General features: G+C 39.9%; 1 protein-coding gene across 1 annotated transcript in view; it reads right to left on the bottom strand.

Annotated features, from left to right (window-relative positions):
* Positions 1-10,671: 10,671 nt before the first annotated feature.
* Positions 10,672-20,993, bottom strand: part of LOC132828219 (polyglutamylase complex subunit TTLL1-like) — a 32,134-nt gene continuing 21,812 nt past the window's right edge. Inside the window, exons 5-9 of the mRNA XM_060845173.1 lie at positions 19,537-19,645; positions 16,664-16,807; positions 13,130-13,216; positions 12,885-13,048; positions 10,672-12,079 (exon numbers count right to left, since the gene is read on the bottom strand). Of these exons, the coding sequence (XP_060701156.1) occupies positions 11,956-12,079; positions 12,885-13,048; positions 13,130-13,216; positions 16,664-16,807; positions 19,537-19,645 (628 nt within the window). The 3' untranslated portion in view covers positions 10,672-11,955. The remainder of the gene's footprint in view (positions 12,080-12,884; positions 13,049-13,129; positions 13,217-16,663; positions 16,808-19,536; positions 19,646-20,993) is intronic.

Below are 20,993 nucleotides of genomic sequence, written 5' to 3' on the forward strand. Positions count from 1 at the left end.
TTATGAGATCAGGGTAATCATTTATCCTACTCAAATGTTTCTACTTAATTTAAGCAAAGTTGTTGTTCTTGGTGAGGGTAAAAAAAAAATTGAATACTGTTATTCTAGCTAGAAGGATGAAGACAGTGGGAACTCTTCCACATCCGCAGAACAGGCCACCCTGACTTGGAAATATTTCCCATGTTCCTTCGTTGTCACTGAGTCAATCTTGAAGCATTAGAAAGGAGACCTGGCTACAAAACAACAGATTAGTCTTTTGTTACATCAGATTGCTTGGTTAAATCTGAAATAATGTTTGGAAATAAAACAGTCAAATGTAGATTGGAACAATGGCATGTGAAATTAGGAGGAATATGTAATGAAAGATAGAAAGCAAAGGTTGCATGGTAAAAGGGGGAATGTCTTTTGCCTAGAAAAGGTGAGAATGGATATTTCATTAGATTTACTACTGGGAATTACCACTCCTACTGTATAGGCACAATCTGACCTGGGTTAGAGTGGTGCTTGATAAGCACAGCAGTTCAGGCATTATCCATGGAGCAGGAAAATTGATGTTTCAGACAAAAGCCCTTCATCAGGAATAGCCTATTCCTGATGAAGGGCTTTTACCCGAAACGTCAATTTTCCTGCTCCTCGGATGCTGCCTGAACTGCTGTGCTTTTCCAGTACCACTTTAATCCAGAATCTGGTTTCCAGCATCTGCAGTCATTGTTTTTACAATCTGACCTTGAATACTGTTTGCATTTAAACCTAGGTATTATTTATAGAACTGTACCATGAAGTGATGTCACACTTTAGTCTTACGTACTTGGGAATCAAGTTAGAAAAAGGAAATATTTCAACTTTAAACTGAAATTAAGGAAACAATTAAAGACTTTATGCTGGCATATACAATCAAAAATGAGAATATGACTTAATATGTTTTGCCCATTTTATATCTTACTCCTCTCATCTTTAAACTTATGTTCGCTAGTTTTGGATTCCTCTACCTTGGGAAGATGACCATGGATATTCACCCTATCATGTCTCCTATGATTTAATAAACCTCTAAGGCCACCCCTCAATCTCCAACAATTTGGGGAAAATAACCCCAGTCTATTCAGCCTGTCCTTATAGCTCAAATCCTCCAAACTTGGAAATATCCTTGTAAATGTTTTCAAAACCTTTCAAGTTCGACCATATCTTTTCTAGGGCGACCAGAACTGAACGCAGTATTCCAAAAGTGGCCTAATCATTATCCTGTACAGCCACAGCATGACCTCCCAACTCCTATACTCAGTGCACTTACCAATAAAGGCAAGTATACCAAATGCTGCCTTCACTACCCTGTGTACCTGTGACTCCACTTTCAAGAAACTATCAACTTGCATCCCAAGGTCCCTGTTTGGCAACACTCCCCAGGACCCTACCATTTAAGTGTGGAGAAAGTGAGATCAGAGTCAAAAAGTGTGGCGCTGGAAAAGCACGGCCGGCAGGCAGTATCCGAGGAGCAGGAGAGTTTGTGTTTAGAGCATAAGCTGTTCATCAGCCTGACCGACTGCTTTTCCAGTGCCACACTTTTTGACTCCTACCATTGAAGTGTGTAAGACTGCCCCTGAGTTGCCTTACCAAAATACACCACCTTTATCTAAATTAAATTCCATCTGCCATTCCTCAGCCCATCTGATCAAGGTCCCGTTACCTCTTTCAGTGTCCACTGTACCACAAATTTGTGGTATAATCTGCAAACTTGTCATTCCTCCTCTATTCACATCCAAATCATTAATACAAATGACAAAAAGTAGTAGAGCCAGCATTGATCCTTGGGACGCACTGCTGCTTACAGGCCTTCAATTTAAAAATCAATCCTCTACCACAAAGCCAAATTTGTATCCAAATGGCTAGGTCCCTGGACTCCTTGCTGCCAGTCTACCGTGTGGAACTGTTGAACACCTTGTAGTCCATATGACAATGGCTACCAGTATGCCTTCTTCAATCATCTTTGTCACTTCAAAAAACTCAACCAAGTTAGTAAGACATGATTTCTTATGCACAAAGTATGTTGACTATCCCTAATCGGGCTCACTGCTCTATAGTTCCTGGGTTTTCCTTACCACCTTAAAATAATGGCACCACACTAGTCACACTCCAGTCTTTTGATACCTCACCCATGGCTGTTGATACAACTATCGTGGCAAGTGCCCCAGTAAATCACTTCTCTAACTTGCCACACTTGATCAGCTCCTGGGGATTTATCAACCTTTTGTTTTGAGCACCATCTCACCTCTAATAGAAACACTTCAAGATATCGCTATTTATTTCCCCATGTTCTCTAGCTTTCATGTCCTCCACAGCAAATAGTAACGTAAAATACTTGTTTAGTATCTTCCCCCATCTCCTGCGGTTTCACACATAGGCAGCCTTGTTCATCTTTAAGGGGCCCTATTCTCTCCTGAGTTATTCTTTTGCCCTTCATCTGTTTGTTGAATCTCTCTGGATTCTCCTTCACCCTTTTTGCTTTCCTGATTTCCCTTTTGAGTATATTCCTATTGTGCTTACAGTCTGAGGGATGCAGTCAATCCCAGCTGTCTATACCTGCCATTTGTCTCCTTTTTCTTGACCAAAGCGTCAATTTGTAGTCATCTGACATTCCCTACACCTACCAGCCTTGCACTTCACACTAATAGGAACATGCTGCCTCTGGATTCTAAGTCCTACAGCATGGAGACAGGCCCATTGGCTCAAACTGGTCCATGCTAATAAAATGTCCATCCATGCCAACCCCATTTCTCTGCACTTGACCCAAATCCTTCTAAGCCTTTCTTATCCATGTATTTGACCAAATACCTTTTGAACGTTGTTAATGTAACTGCCTCAATCACTCCCACTGGCAGCTCATTCCATCTGAATACTACCCTTTGTGTGTAAAAAAAAAAGTTGTCTCTCAGGTTCCCTCTTGTTCTTTCCCCTCTAACCTTAAACTGATGCCCTCAATCCTCCATTGCCCAACCCTGGGGAAAAGACTGACTCCTTTTACCTCATCCATACCTCTCATGATCTGATACACTTCAATAAAATGCCTTCTCAGTTTCCCATGCTCTAAAGAAAGAAGTCCTAGCTTGTCCAACCCCTCCCTATAAACTCTCACGGTTGAATCCTGGCAATATTCTTGTAAATTTCTTCCGCACTCTTCCTAGTTTAGTAACATCCTTCCCACAGCAAGGTGACAAAAACTGAACACTACTCCAAAGTGCGGCCTCACCAGTGTCCTGCACAACTGCAACATAACTTCGCAGCTTCTATACTCAATGCCCTGACTGATGAGGGCCAGTGTGCCAAAAGCTGCCTTCACTGCCCTGTCTACCTGTGATTCCACTTTCAGAAAACCATGTACCTGAACCCAGATCCCTTTGTTAGACTACACTCAAGGCCTTACCACTCACCATGAAACCCCTGTCTTGATTTGACTTTCCAAAATGCAAGACCTCGCACTTATATATATTAACCTCCATTTGCCATTTCTCAGCCCACTTACCCAGCTGATCAAGGTCCTGCTGCAGTTTCTGACAACCTTCCTCACTGTTCACGATACCACATATTTTGTGTCATCTACAAATTTCCTGATCATGCCTTGTACGTTCTGATCCAAATCATTGCTATAGATAACAAACAATAATGGGCCCAGTACCAACCCCTCAGGCACCTCCACTAGTCACAGGCCTCCAGTCTGACCAGCATCCTTTCACTACTACCCTCTGCTTCCTACCATCAAGCCAATTGTGTGTCCAATTTGCCAGCTCCTGATGGATTCTATGCCATCCAACCTTCCAGAGCAGCCTACCATATGGGATCTTATCAAAATCTTATCAATATCTTATTAAAATCCACATCTACTGTCCTGCCCTGATCAACCTTCCTGGTCACTTCATCAAAGAACTCTTAAATTTGTGAAGCATGATCTCCCACTCACAAAGCTATGCAGACTACTCCTAATCAAACCCTGTTGTTCCAAATGTGTGTATAGTTTATATCTCAATCTTCTCAAGTAGTTTACCTACCACAGATGTTAAGATTACTGGTCTACAGCTCCTAGGTTTGTTTTTGTAACCCTTCTTGAATAAAGGCACAACATTCACTACCCTTCGGCGTTCTGGGGCATGACACATGGCTACCAATGATGCAAAAGTATCAAATAACAGACGTGGGTACTGTAGATGCAGGAGATTAGAGTGGTGCTGGAAAAGCACAGAGGTCATGCAGCATCCGAGGAGCAGGAAAACTTGAGTTTTGGGCAAAAGCCCTTCATCAGGATTGGAACAGCTAAGTGAGACAGAGGTTTGACAGGTGGGACAGGCGGGTGTCCTGCAGATGTTCTCTGATAAGGATTTGCACCAATCAGCCCCACTGCCCCGTGGCTGAACATTTCAACTCTCCCTCCCACTCTCCTGAGGACATGCAGGTCCTAGGCCTTCTCCACTGCCACTTCCTCACTACCCAACGCCTGGAGGAAGAACGCCTCACCTTCCACCTCGGGATGCTTTAACCCCAGGGCATCAATGTGGATTTCATCAGTTTCCTCATTTCCCCTGCGCTCACCTTACCCAAGTTCAAACCTCCCAGTTCAGCACCTTCCTCCTGACCTGTCCCACCTGTCAATCCTCCACTCCACCCTCCCCTCCTATCACCTTTACACTCACCTACTACACTCTCAGCTACCTTCTCCCCAGCCTACCCCCTTCCATTTATCTCTCCATACCTGAGGCTCCCAGTCTCATTCCTGATGAAGGGCTTTTGCTCGAAACATCGATTTTTCCTGCTCCTTAGAGGCTGCCTAACCTGCTGTGCTTTCCAAGTACCACACTAATCTTGATGCAAAAATATCAGCGAGGGCCCCCGCAATTTCTTCTCTAGCCTCTTATGTTGTTCTTGGATATATCTGGTCAGGACCAGGAGATTTATCTACCTTTATACGTTCTAATACATCCAACATTTCCTTTACTGTGATTTGGACTGACTCCAAGATATCACCATTAACTTCCCCAAGTCTTCATGTCTTTCTCCATGGTAAAAGCAGGAGAAATATTCATTGAGGACCTTGTTCATCTCCTGCAGTCCTCTTTGGTCCTTGAGGGGACCTATTCTCTCTCCAGTTAGACCATAAAACCATAAGACATAAGAGTGGAAGTAAGGCCATTCGGCCCATCGAGTCCACTCCGCCATTCAATCATGGCTGATGGGCATTTCAAGTCCACTTACCCGCATTCTCCCCATAGCCCTTAATTCTTTGTGATATCAAGAACTTATCAATCTCTTACTTGAAGACATTTAGCGTCCCGGCCTCCACTGCACTCTGCGGCAATGAATTCCACAGGCCCACTACTCTCTGGCTGAAGAAATGTCTCCACATTTCTGTTTTGAATTTAACCCCTCTAATTCTAAGGCTGTGTCCACGGGTCCTAGTCTCCTCGCCTAAAGGAAACAATTTCCTAGCGTCCACCCTTTCCAAGCCATGTATTATCTTGTAAGTTTCTATTAGATCTCCCCTTAATCTTCTAAACTCCAATGAATACAATCCCAGGATCCTCAGCCGTTCCTCGTATGTTAGACCTACCATTCCAGGGATCATCCGTGTGAATCTTTGTTGGACACGCTCCAGTGCCAATATGTCCTTCCTGAGGTGTGGGGACCAAAACTGGACACAGTACTCCAAATGGGGCATAACCAGAGCTTTATAAAGTCTCAGTAGCACGACAGTGCTTTTATATTCCAACCCTCTTGAGATAAATGACAACATTGCATTCGCTTTCTTAATCACGGACTCAACCTGCATGTTTACCTTTAGAGAATCCTTGACTAGCACTCCCAGATCCCTTTGTACTTTGGCTTTACGAATTTTCTCACCGTTTAGAAAGTAGTCCAGGCTTGTATTCTTTTTTCCAAAGTGCAAGACATCGCATTTGCTCACGTTGAATTCCATCAGCCATTTCCTGGACCACTCTCCCAAACTGTCTAGATCCTTCTGCAGCCTCCCTACTTCCTCAGTACTACCTGCCTGTCCACCTAACTTCGTATCTTCGGCAAACTTTGCTAGAATGCCCCCAGTCCCTTCATCCAGATCATCAATATATAATGTGAACAGCTGCGACCCCAACACTGAACCCTACGGGACACCGCTTGTCACTGGCTGCCATTCCGAAAAAGAACCTTTTATCCCAACTCTCTGCCTTCTGTCAGACAGCCAATCCTCAATCCATACCAGTAGTTCACCTCGAACACCATGGACCCTCACCTTGTGCAGCAGCCTCCCATATGGCACCTTATCAAAGGCCTTTTGGAGGTCTAGATAGACCACATCCACTGGGTTTCCCTGGTCTAACCTACTTGTCACCTCTTCAAAGAATTCCAGCAGATTTGTCAGGCACGACCTCCCCTTACTAAATCCATGTTGACTTGTTCTAATCCGACCCTGCTCTTCCAAGAATTTAGAAACCTCATCCTTAATGATGGATTCTAGAATTTTACCAACAACCGAGGTTAGGTTAACTGGCCTATAATTTTCCATCTTTTGTCTTGATCCTTTCTTGAACAAGGGGGTTACAACAGCGATCTTCCAATCATCTGGGACTTTCCCTGACTCCAGTGACTTTTGAAAGATCTCAACCTAAGCCTCCATTATTTCCTCAGTCACCTCCCTCAGAACTCTAGGATGTAGCCCATCGGGGCCAGGAGATTTATCAATTTTAAGACCTTTTAGCTTTTCTAGCACTTTCTCTTTTGTAATGGCAACCATACTCAACTCAGCCCCCTGACTCCCTTTAATTGTTGGGATATTACTCATGTCTTCCACTGTGAAGACTGACGCAAAGTACTTATTAAGTTCTCCAGCTATTTCCTTATCTCCCATCACTAGGCTTCCTGCATCAGTTTGAAGTGGCCCAATGTCTACTTTTGCCTGTCGTTTGTTTCTTACGTATTGAAAGAAACTTTTACTATCATTTCTAATATTACTGGCTAGCCTACCTTCATATTTGATCCTCTCCTTCCTTCTCTCTTTGTTATCTTCTGTTTGTTTTTGTAGCCTTCCCAATCTTCTGATTTCCCACTGCTCTTGGCCATTTTATAGGATCTCTCTTTTTCTTTAATACATTTCCTGACTTCCTTTGTCAGCCATGGCTGTCTAATCCCTCCCTGGATAATCTTTCTTTTCTTGGGGATGAACCTCTGTACAGTGTCCTAAATTATACCCACAAACTCCTGCCATATTTGCTCTACTGTCTTCCCTGCCAAGCTCTGCTTCCAGTCTATTTTTGTCAGTTCCTCTCTCATGCCCTCATAATTACCTTTGTTTAACTGTAACACCATTACATCCGATTTTGCCTTCTCTCTTTCAAACTGCAGACTGAACTCTACCATATTATGATCGCTGCTTCCTAAGTGTTCCCTTACTTTAAGATTTTTTATAAAGTCTGGTTCATTACATAGCACTAGGTCCAGAATAGCCTGCTCCCTTGTGGGCTCCATGACAAGCTGTTCCAAAAAGCCATCCTGTAAGCATTCCATGAATTCCCTTTCTTTGGATCCACTGGCAACATTATTTACCCAGTCCACCTGCATATTGAAGTCTCCCATGATCACCGTGACCTTGCCTTTCTGACATGCCTTCTCTATTTCCCGGTACATGTTGCGCTCCTGGTCCTGACCACTGTTAGGAGGTCTGCACATAACTCCCGTTATGGTTTATTTGCCTTCGTGGTTCCTCAATTCCACCCACCCTCATTCTCCTTTAATATTCTTAGAGAACCTCTTTGGATTTACCCTAATCTTCTCTGCCAAGGCTATCTTGTGCCTCCTTTTCGCCCACCTGATTTCTTTCTTCAGTAAACTCCTTTATCTCTTATATACCTCCAGGAATTACCTTGATCTCAGCTGCCTGAGCCATATCTTAATTTTTCTGGATCAAAGCCTCAATACTTCTTGTCATCCAGGGTTCCCTATTCCTGTCAGCCTTGTTTTTCACTCTCACAAGTCCTTAAACTTCAGCTATCTTACTTTTAAAAGCCTCTCACATGCCGGAGGTCACTTTGCCTGCAAACAAACTATGACTATCAACCCCTGCAAGCTTCTAATTGCGTCAAAATTTGCCTTGCCCCAATTTAGAATTTGAAAATGTGGAGCAGTTTTATCCCTCTCCGCAACTATTTTAAAATTAATGGAACTATTGTCACTGATTCCCCCACTGTCATCTGTTACATGTCCTGTCCTATTTCCCAACAGTAGGTAGAGTTTTGCCCCTTCCCAAGTAGGGAGCTTTATTTTTTTTTCTAACCCCCACACTACCGCCTAACTGCGGTAGTGCTTATTTTTCCCCAGCACCCATGGTGTGCGCGTTCAGGTGTGAGACACAGTGAGAGACACAAGGTGCATGAATCTTTATTCAATTTCCACCACCAGGAAGATAGGAAAACACCCGAGCGGCCAGTGACAAGCAGTGCCTTTCACATCAAAGGGCAATGTTGTGTGATCAAACAGTGAAGAGGAGGGCAGGGATTAAATCAAAATAGAGTTGGAGGGGGAAATAATGCACTCCACTCCCTGCGGCGCCCATCTCTCCCTGCACAACTCCAGGGTATTGGTGGACACCGCGTGCTCCTTCTCCAAGGACACCCGGGCTCTAATGTAACCGCGGAAGAGTAACAGGCAGTCGGCCCTAACGACCCCCTCCACGGCCCGCTGCCTGGACCTGTTTATGGGCCAGTTTGGTCAGGCCCAGGAGCAGACCCACGAGGAGGTCTTCAGACCTGCCCTCCCTCCTCCGTTCTGGGTGCCTGAAGATCAGGAGCGTGGGACTGAAGTGCAACCAAAAGCAGAGGAGGAGGTCTGCTGGAGGGAATTTTCCTGAACGCATTTAACAAATTCCACCCATCTAAGCTCTTAATGCTATGGCAGTCCCAGTCTATGTTAGGAAATTAAAATCCTATACAAGTCTCCTGAATATCCCAGCATATTTGTTCCTCTAATTCCTGTTGACTATTTGGGAGCCTATAGTTCAACCTCAGTAACGTCACTACACCCTTCTTATTCTTAGATCCACCCACAAAGCTTCACTGGATGATTCTTCAGTTATTTCATCTCTGATTACTGCTGTGATATTCCCCTTAATCAAAAATGCATCTCCCTCTTCCCTCTTTCCACCACAACTGTCCTGCCTAAAGTATATGTCCCCGGCACATTCAGCTACCAATCCAGTCCCTCCTTTAGCCATGTTTCTGTAGCAGCCATCATATCCCAGTCCCATGTACCTAGCTACACCGTGTTCATCGGTCTCACCTGTCAGCCCTCTTGCATTGAAATAGATGCTATTTAATCCAAGAGGCATTCCTTACTACCTGTCATGTTCCAGCCTGACCTGTCATTTAAACTTACTATCTCTCGTTCTCATTTTTGAAGGCCTCCCACTTTGCATCTATTGCTTTACCCACAATTAGCCTTTCCCAATCAACTTTTGAAAGTTCTTGCCTTACTTCAATTTAGATCTTGAACTTTTGGATCAGGTCTATCCTTTTTATTTTAAAATTAATAGAATCATGATCACTAGCCCAAAGTACTCTCCTACTGACACCGCATCTCACTCGCCCTGCCTTACCTCGCAAGAGAAGGTCAAGTTTTGCTCCTCCTCTAGTAAGTATATTCACATTCTGAAGCAGAACATTTTCTTGTACACACTTAACAAATTCCTTTCCATCCAAGCCCATAACACTATGGCAGTCACAGTCTGTGTTTGGAAAGTTAAAATTCCCTACCCATTACAATCCTATCATTCTTATTACAGAATCCCAAAAGTGTGGATGCAGGCCATTCAACCCATCGAGTCAACAATGAAAGCAATAACAGTATTGAATTGTGGATTAACTTAGCTGGGCTTTATTTGGACTGTAATGTAATTTTGAACACCCCATTGCAGAGAAATAAAAGTACTGCTAAATGGTACGAGAAAAGCAGGATTAAGAAAAGAAATTGAAACTTTATCAAAAGGGCCAAAAGTGGACATTATATTACTGCTATGTTGGAGTCAAAGATTTGGCATAAGTTAACTAAGCAGTAGCATTGTCCAAACAAAAATATGGTGGTCACAATTAATAAAATTCCATTTATTTTCAAATCCATTTTGTAAGTTCATTTGGAACAGATCCCTGGGGCTAAATCTTTACTGAAATACATAAACAATACAAACATGTCCATGTCCCTCCTGTGCTTTGCTAAGTTGATCAGGCTTCATTCACTCACTTTGTATCAAGATATATGTCTGTGTAATAGGGTTGTCAGACATAATTCCTAAGAGTTTGTTAAATGAACGTTAGTTTGTGAAAATCAAATCTGGGTAGGGAGTTGCAATTGATTTAAATATTTCTGTATTAGTTGGGGGAGCAGAGGAAACTACCTTTGCTTGTATCATCCTTTGTAAGAATGTATGCAAAAATTGTACTGGGGAAAAATATTTGAGAATAGGAAATAATGTAGTTGCTGACATTGTCATGAATTTTTGTAGAAAGCAAACCTAGTACTGCTATATTAAACAAGGATGAAGGATGAAACAATCCTAGAAACTTTGCTTTATTTTTTCTTTATTAGATGATGTGGATATGTATTCAAAACATCAGCCATCAAGTTAAATATAATGAGGTACACCCTTGGTGAAAAATCAATAAATAATGAACAGTGCAATTTCTGTAGTAAACAAAATTTTTGGACAACTTGGAACAATGCAGTTGATATCAGAACAGCATAAAACTCCATTCAAATGCCCAAACCACAAAATACAATTTGGTACTTGTAAGTATATCTTGGGCATCTCTATAAAAACTAAAAAAAAAACACCATACAGAGATACGTACCAACAGGCACTGCCTGCTCGTACTTTCAGGTGGTTACAAACGTACTATAGAGCGCATGGGTCCAGTTGCCCTGCACAAACTGAACAGCATACAATACAATGACAAAGCTCAGTTCCAGCTTAAATAGTTCTTTGGCAGAGTGTGGACATGTCGCTTTCAAATTAAAAATATGCTACCTCACTAGTTATGTGTTGTGTATTAACCTGCAGCTACATAGAAGCCTCCCCTCTCCCATGACATTTACTTCAGCAGTCACAGACATGTAAAAAACAGAAGGTCAAAAAAGTGCATGGGCAGAAATGCAGAGTTGCAGTTCTACATCAGTGACAAGCAATGAATACAAGTATTATGGTGCAGAACAAATATACTGACATACTCGTAAAACAAAACAATTAGAAAATGGGTTAGACTGGGTATTTCTGATTTTAGCTGATGTTGGCAGGATGGCTGCAGTGGGCTCCGCCTTTGCCCTTTATCTCAAGACTATTCCTGAATATTTCAAATATCTGCAGAGGAGGAGTGTGCACAGATGTGAGGAGAGAGGTGTTGACTTGTACACACATGTGGGAGGTGATTCCATGCACTGATTACATGTCGTCAACTGTGGATGTGCAAAAAGCATACAGGTGACAAAGGTCATGTCACGGTGACTGATGTTTTTGGACATCTGCACCGACATGGACTCTCATCAACCATCTTCATAGTGGGAATACATACTCCAGAAACAAATGCAATTACAGTTTTATGCCATGCAAAGATCTGGATATGATACAGGATGGTATAATTAGTAGATCTTTATCTTGCCAAGCAATAACTTGGTAATGTTTGCGTATTAACTGTAAGGTCAATCAAACTGATGGTCCCTTGAATTCAGTGAAAATAGTTTGCAATACTATAATGCATGTTCAGATTTATCAGTTGTACCAATTTGTATTAAGAACATGTCAATTTAGTCCAGAAATATCCTTCAAAAAATTAAACAGCTTTAATACTGTAATTGGAATAGCTTTAAATGAACACTGGTCTATCTGAAAAACATTTCTAGTGCTAGGCATTTATTCAGTGATTTAATATCAAATTGATTTTATTTCCATGTTGAAAACGGCTTTCTGGAATCCTTCAATCGATTGCCTTTGGTGAAAGAAGGCCCCATACGAGGCTTCCCCTCACATTCCACGCCCTCATTTTGTGCTAACTCTTCGTCATATCTGAGGAAAGAAGGAGGAGCGTCAACATCTTTCAGACCAAGAACTATCCGAAAGCTGGCTTCCATAATTTGAAATAAAGCTTTTCATTAAATGCAATTATTCAGACTGTACAATCGCTGTTGTGCACATGTAAAGCTAGCTCAAACAGATGATGACAGCAATTTCTTCACAAATGCTGAGGTCACTTGTAATGGTTCAAGCAATGCTGGAGAATTGTGCAAAGTGAAGTTGAACGAGAACAAAAGTTGCAGAAGTCAAATGAAAGAAATAAGGGACGTTTAAATGATTATTATAATCAGAATAAGAAGTCACCCGATGGAAGAACCTTGTGAGGCAAATAAGGCAGAGATTCAATTAAAGAGATTTTCAGGAGATTAGAAAGGCAATAAACACTTAAAACTTTGAAGGAGAGTCCAGTGGAACAGAGTTGTGTACTTTAAAGGAAGAAAATGGATGACAGGAGCAGGGAAATAGTTAAGTTGGGAACAGAGAGATAGAAGTTAAGCTCTTAAATTGATGGGAGTACGTCACCAACCCTGGTGTGGGTAGTGGGTGTAGGATTAACTTTTTATGCAAACCGAGTGTGCCAATGTACTAATGTGGGACAAGGTCGTGTTTGTGGAAACCTTCATTTTCAAGTAAATTGAATCCTTATGTCTTTCTTCCTCTGTAATGGTGCCTTGTGACTTGCTGTCAGAAGAACTGTCAGAATCAACTGTTGGCTCACTGCCATTCTCTGAAATAGGTTAAGGAGGAACAAAAGAAAATAGGAAGACATAACAATCTGCTAAAAGACTAAACTTACAACAGTTCATAATGTCCAAGTGCTTCCTTCGGTGGGCATCTGCTCCATTTGCAGTCTGGCATCTCTCCATTTGGTACAACAATGTTTAAAGTGTCATTGATAAGGTTGTATTTCAGAATACGGTCATTGGCAGTGGTAGAAGAAAGAGAAGGGGATGCATTCACCTAAATGAAGTAATTTAAGGAAAAAAAGTGAGGTGCAAAATTGTTTTAATTTTTTTGTAAGAAATCATATTCGGTGATTACCTCAATGAGCCATGGCTTCAATTTGTCATCAATGATGATGTCGTAACCATAACATTCAAAGCAGTGTCGATCATTAATCATAACAGGCTGTGAAAATTCCAAAAAAACATTTTGTCAGACGACCACTTAACAAAATATTGCAACATGGTTCAGATATTAAAAAATTGTGAAAATCAAATTTAAGACAATGATACAAACACAAAGGCTGTGGTAGCCTTAGACATAATAATGCAAATAATTTTCTTAAGCATCAAAGCTTTTCTTTTAGGGAAGTCATCTGAGCTGACAGTTCCATTCATATCGCCAGACAAGCCTTCCTGTTTGGCAGAAAGATGGCGCTATAAGTCATGATCAAACAGATTTATGATAGGTTGGGCTAACAGAGCCAGAGGCTTTAGAGGTGCAAATACACAGCTACAGCATTACAACACATAATATAATGGTCTTTCAACAAAAGAGCTGGGCACCTTATATCTATGTTCTCAATATAATAACAAGAAAGAAAATAAGAGCATTACACAGCACTTTCAGGACCAGGGTCTTTTCAATGTGCTTTACGGTGAATGAATTATTTTTGAAGTGTAATATATTAAATGTGATAGCTTATTTGTGCACAAATAGCTCCCACACACAAGAGTATACTCAAAGCTCTCGTGTTGTTCACAGCCCTGGCAACTCTGTCTTTCAAGTCCAGGAAATTTAGTCCTGTTCTCACTTAATTGCTGTTCTCCCCTTGTTTGAATTTGGTAATCCTAGAGGTTTGGAAAAGATTATTTCCTAATTAGTGCATAAATTTTAAATTTAGGAAAACCAGAAACTGAGATTTACACAATTCAATATGACTATGGATTTATACATTGTACCTAATCCCTCAAGCTTCTTCATATCCTCACAAATGGCCCACAAACAAGTTGAATAGCTAATCTATATCATATTAAAGCACCACATTATATTTCAATGACATTAAAATACTTTTCTGGGATCTGTAACGAAAAAAAATTATAGCTTACAGGGTAAAGAAAGAATCAACATTTATAAAGCACCTTATCATGTACTCACTATCCCAAAGTACTTTATAATGAATACACTGATTTTCAAGTGTAACTGTTAAAACATAGAACAGTACAGCACAGTACAGGCCCTTTGTTGTGCTGGCCTTCTATCCTACTTTAAGCTATTGTTGCAATGTAATTAAAGGCAGTAACCAAACTTCACACAGCAAAGTCACAGTCAGATAATTAATGATATATTTGTTTTTTTTTTAATTTTCTTTTGTGCTGTTCAATATAGGCCAGGTCCCTGTGCACCTTCATTTTACTGAGAGATTATTTATGGTCACCTGGAATGACAGATTGTTTAATACTTTGTTCAAAAAGATGGCTCATGCAATAACGCAGCACACGTTCAATACTACACTGAAGCACCAGCTGGGGTTGTGCTCTCATGTTCATACTGGGCTTGAAGTTGCACCCTTTTGTGTCAGAGAGAGAGATAAGAAATGCCATTAAACTGAGCTAAACCAACAGGAAAGAATTTACTTCATTTTACCCTATTTACCAATTGACATTGAAGTGTTTTACATGATCTCTTGCAATCTCCAATTTCTAAACTGTTCCCTATTAGACATTACTCATTTACTAATTCCTTTTATCTGTCATCACTTAGGCTGCAATGCTCCTCTGGAACTGCAATCCATCATATATTAATCCCAGTGCCACTCTCAGAAATTACATTGTGCATATATTACATCTTTAAAAATTAAGATTTATGTTCATTTGATAAAGCCAATGCTTTCTCATTATTTTACTTTGTTCCTCAGTTCCCACATCTCTACCATCTTCCAATGCATAGTAACAATGTTGAACAAAATAGACTAAATAGTCAAGGCAATAGCAAAAGATTCTTTATAAAGGATTTTTATTTTGAGGTATAGGCTACTTCTTTGTATACCTCAACCTGTATCATTGCTAAATAAACTGGTGGTACACTGACAAACAGCACTACCTACAGAATCAGAAGAGTACCCTACATAAGATTGTACAGCAAGTAAAATCCAGCTGTTTAAAATATGAATTGAGTAAGAACACCAGAAAGACAAAAATAATAGTAATTAGAAGGAATGCATCATCTTTAACTAGAGTGAGGATTTAAGTGTCATTCTGAAACAAGCGTGTCATAGAGTCATAGAGATGTAAAGCATGGAAACACACCCTTTAGTCCAACTTGTCCACGCCGACCTGATATCCCAACCTAATCTAGTCTCACTTGCCAGCACCTGGCCCATATCCTTCCAAACCTGTCCTATTCATATACCCATTTTAAATGATGCAATTGTACCAGCCTCTAATACTTCCTCTGGCAGTTCATTCTATACACACACCACCCTCTGTGTGAAAAAGTTGTAGCTTAGGTCTCTTTTATATATTTCCCCTGTCGCCCTACACCTATGCCCTCTAATTCTGGACTCCTCCACCCCAAGGAAAAGACTTTGTATATTTACCGTATCCATGCACCTCATGATTTTATAAACCTTTATAAGGTTACCCCTCAGCCTTCGACACTCCAGGGAAAACAGCCCCAGCCTGTTCAGCTACATTTAATAGTGTGTGTGTTAGAAACCTGGGCAGTAAGAACAAAGGAGAGGCCTTTGAAATATGTACACTAAGATGTATGGAAAAAAATTCCATATACAGACCATAAAACAAATGAAGTAGTGTTTGAAATTGCAAAAGCCAAAAAGAACTCTATAAACTGACATTCAGAAAAGAAAAAGCTAGTGTTTTGGCCATTCAATCAGAGCTGGAAAACTACAGAAAACCCTTCTAGATGGCAAAGTGGAAGGTGTTAGCAGAAGAGGTCGAGCCAGGTGAAGTTGGAAGACGGATGTTACAGATGAGTCACAAGGGATGTGAAAGGACGGCACAAGTATAGACATAGCATGACACCAGATCTCCTGGCAGAAGGAGCTGAAAGCAGCGTCAGCTACATTTGATCACAATTAAAGGCATCTTTTAAAAACAAACTGCAGGATATTTTATTTGAGAAAGGTGACCAAACACAAGTCAATTGCAGTGTTTTTTTAAAAGATATATTATCTGGTGAACAATCAGCTTCTGAGGCGTTCTTCAAACATCTCAGGACCTGGCCATTTATAAAGAATTGAAGTGGATATTTTTGCACAGGACAGCAAAGCTATCATCATGGAAAAATAGCAACACAGCGAATCTACTTTCACTGTTTAGGACTATATTTGAAAACTCACTGAGAATAATCGTTCTCACTTAACTGAAAAAAGCTGTTACATTCACATCATGTCCTTCTCAGATCAACAACATGAAAGAACACTTCAAACACAGTATTTAAGCAACAAATACATGCGTACTTACTCAAAGTGACTTTTACCAAGAAGAATTCAAATTTTTTCCAATTTTTTTGCACAGAAAGCATGCAGATGCAAGTAGAAAATCTGAACAAAAAGACAAATGATAAAAAATACCAATTGTTTTGAAAGAAACCTTTGTTTGACACACTTACTGCCACAGCCTTCAGTGAGTGAACAACTATCCAGTGAATATCATCAAAGAGTTTATCAGTCACATCCTTTCCCTGTGTACTTTCCAGATACAGTCGCAGGTTGCTTACTGACCATTTCCCACCATGGATTGGATTATAGTCACCCTAGAAACAGAACAATATTTATATAGTTGTGTCCTCACAATTTAAATAATAGAAAGCCTGCTGCCCTCTTCCAACTCCTGTTTTGTTTTAGCTCTCTCCCTTTCCCTCACCTTTGCTGGTCTGCATTGTCATTAATAAGCTTTGCATGTAAATTAATCCATTGGAGAACACAGGTAATTTACTGGTGGTGGTTAATAAATGAAAAATTACTGCAGATGATTTGGTGATTGGGGGCGGGGGGTGAAATCATTCAGTTGTGTGCAAGTGCACTAAATAAGTAAATGGTCCTACTCCTGAAAGAAAATGAATGGCCCACGTATGTTTGGTGAGAACAGCAATCAGGTCAGTTATTATGCCTTCCACAGACAAATTACCTACCAACATGAGGGACAGACAATGGGTCGAGGTGTTAAGGAAATCCCACTGAAGCTGGTCCACTATGAGACAGCATAATTAGAAACCAAAGGAAAGAAAATGCATACGTTTTTCTGAGAGAGCAAGGTAGATAACATTTACTCAAATGGCTGTCACCTTTGTAAAATCTGATTAATGCAGGCGCAGGGGATTTATTTATTCCCACAATTCTCAAAGTAAATCCCTGCTTTGAGGAAAAATAAAGTTTATAATTACAGCAGGGTTTGTTCCATCCAATTCTCTCCCATTGCCTACAGTTTTGTGTAGATAAAAATGAGGACATCAGTCTCCACCTCCAATTGTTAAAAAAAATTCTAATGTACCGATGCGAATTTTTACATTTTGCACTTGCTTTCTTTTGTGTTATCTTAAAAAGATTGTTGGCTTGCTGCTTAAAGCAAAACAAGTTCATTTTAGGGACAGGGAAAGGACATTAGGATCAATAAACTTGTTTGTGTGGTATTCCTGTGGGTTAAAGCTGCCTACATTTTGTTCATAAGCAACTTTCTCAACAGCTAGGCGGAGGAGGACATTTGAATCATTTAAACAATGGTCCCGGAAGTAAAACAGCAGCATGCAAACCTGCAACACAGCACAGTTCCACCAGCTTTCATGTGCAAACTTAACTGTTGACCACAATATATATCTATCTCAACTAGCTGACTGGGTAGATACAGGAAAGGGCAACTTCAAAAACAGTAAGAGAAATCATGAGACTTTTTCAGTGGAGCAGATAGATAACCATTTAACTATACTTTGTGAATTTTACTGCTTTATTCATGATCTAGAACAGAATTGCCTGTGAGAAAAATAATCAGCCTTGACAAAAGATAAATAAACAGAATAGATCAAGAAAGAACAGAGAGTTAACAGATTTGGTAAAGTTTTAGTGAATAAGGTGATAGCAGGAAAAAATAACAAATGTTAAAGCTAAATGTATGATCTGACTGCACAAAGCATTTGCAACAAAACAGCTAATTAATAACACAAGGACATTTGTCTCAAAACATTTTACAGTCAATAATATACTTTTGCAGTCATTTAAGAAACATAAAAATGAATTTGAGCACACCAAATTCCCACAAACAATGTGAAAATGACAACATAATCTGGTTTTGTGATATTGCTACAAAGATAAATATTGGCAAGAACACAAACATGAACTTTTCTGCTCTCTTTCAAGATAATTTGGTTAGAGGCAAAAAAAACTGCAGATGCTGGAATCCAAAGTACTCAGGCAGGAGGCTGGAAGAAAACAGCAAGCCAGGCAGCATCAGGAGGTGGAGAAGTCAATGTTTTGGGTGTAGCTCTTCACCATCCTGACCCCGATACCCCATTTATCTGCAGCAGCCCCTACATCCACCCCCAGCCCTGAAGAGGGGTTATACCCGAAACATTAACTTCTCCACCTTCTGATGCTGCCTGGCTTGCTGTGCTCTTCCAGCCTCCTGCCTGTTTATTCTTTCAAGATAATGCTATGGGATCCTTTGCTTCCACCCAATAGTCAAATCAATTTAAAATCTAATTTTGAAAATAAATGACTTTGATGAAGAATAAAAATACAATGTACCCAGATTTGCTAATCAATGAAAATTAGATGGAAAGTAAGCTTTGAGGAGGAATTGTAGAGGCTGCAATTCAAATTAGACAGATGATATGGTTGGGTGAGGTGGAATACAATGTGCAGAAGTGGGAAATTATCCAATTTGAAACAAGAAATAGAAAAACAGAATGTTTTTTTAAATGGCAAGAGACTGGGAAATTTTAGTGTCCTTACACTGGAAAGATATATTTGCCTTAAAGAAATCTTAATACAGGTTTGCTAGACTAGTTCCTGGGTTGAGAGGAATTGTACTATAATGGAGAGATTGAGTAGATATGTTGTAAGTGTGCGAAATTGAAACACTGGAAATTCATAAGGAGCTTAAAAGGATAGATGCTGGGAAGATCTCACCCCTAGCCTAAGAGTCTAGAATTAATGGGTATAATCTTAGAAATTAGGGTTGGCCATTTTTGCATGGGATGAACAGAACTGTATTTTTTTTTTAAATATTGTGAATCTGTATAATTCCCGACCTAAGAGGGCAGTGGATTCTCAGTTGTTGATTATGTTCAGGATGCAAATTGTTTTTGTTTGATATTGTGTGTATAGTGCAGGAAGGTGAAGTTGAAGGAGAGTATTGATTATTATCTTGTTGAGCGGTGGAGCAGGGACAAAACAAATGTCATAGCTTACTTCTGCTCCTACTTATCATGTTCATATGTTCTCACATCGGCCAATTAATAATCCAAAATGCAGGATCTTGTCAACTTACCCCATGTTTCTGCACAGATACATTTGTAAGATGCACAAACATGTTATCTAATTCACTGGTGCTTGGAGTGTACTTCATTGTACAAAAACGACAAAATCCTAGTCGATACCTACAATGTAAAGAAAATAAAGAACGTGTTTTTGTACTTGGTCGCAAGAGAATTCACTGTCAACTAAACTTCCATTGTCAGATTTCAGTAGCATGCAGTAATAACCTTATCACTGTTGGTAAAACAAAGATTATCCATATAGTGATTTCACTGGTTTGGCTGAATACCATCTATCTTCTGCATTATGTAACACTTAAGTTACTTGTATCAATGTCTGGCATAGGTATTCTAATTTTAATTTTTAAAGAACATAAACTCTTTGATCAATGTTTCATGACGCCAATAAACATCATTTTCCCATTTGTTTTAACCATTCAGTACATTTTGTAACAGAGCAAACTCTAATGATCCGTGAATTAGTCAAAATTCTCTCCAATTCCACATTTGAAACAATGTATTTAATCACTTTACTACACTTTGATTTTATATCAGAAATACAGACTTTGCTTTGCTAATTAGAAAACTATACAATGTTGACCTTCGAAATGCGAAAATTTTAATTTTCTGGTGTTCTGATTTCCCAAGAGCTTACAAGCTCGAACGTAAAAAAAACTTTCCAAAATTGCAATGAAAAATCTTTTGAGATAAATGTGGTGTGTTAAAAAAAATTAAACAGGAGAACAAAAGAACATGAGCAACTGGAGCAGTTGAAAGCCATTTAATCCATTAGACCTGACCCATCTTCATTAAGATTAGGGCTGATCTGCCCAAGGCTCAATGATTTGTTTATGCCAACTCCTCATAGATCTTTGAAATAAATAGGGATTTGATCTATTTACTTTTGATATACTTTTGGCGATATAGCTTCTACAACTTTCTGGGGTAGAGAAATCCACACACATTTTCTGCCCAAGAAGAAATTCCTAACATTTCAGTTTTTATTGAATGTCCCCTTATTCTGAAACAACATTTCTTAGTTTGAGATTCCCCCACCGGTGGAAACCGCTTCCCAATATCTATCATGTTTAACAACCTCAAAACCTTGTATATTTCAATATAATCACCCTTCATTCTTCTAAAATGTAATGAAAAAAGGCCTAACCTGTTCAGCCATTCTTGACAAGTCAATTCCTTCACCCCAGGAATCAGCTTAGTGAATCTCTTTTGAACTGCCTCTATTTTCACTTTGTAATTTTAGTAGTTTCCAAAACTGTACAGAGTACTGTACAGGAAGAAGATAAGACTGAATTTATAACATCTTAAGAAAGAGAAGCAAGAATAGATCATTCAGCTCATTGAGCTGCTGCTCTATTTAATAAGATGATCAATGACCTAACTGAAGCCTTAACTCCCCTTTACTCTCTCTTTGAACTTCTTTGTCAAACGAAGCTCTGCCGAGCTAAGCCTT

This window comes from Hemiscyllium ocellatum, chromosome 26 (genome assembly GCF_020745735.1).
Source record: "Hemiscyllium ocellatum isolate sHemOce1 chromosome 26, sHemOce1.pat.X.cur, whole genome shotgun sequence".
NCBI lineage: Eukaryota > Metazoa > Chordata > Chondrichthyes > Orectolobiformes > Hemiscylliidae > Hemiscyllium > Hemiscyllium ocellatum.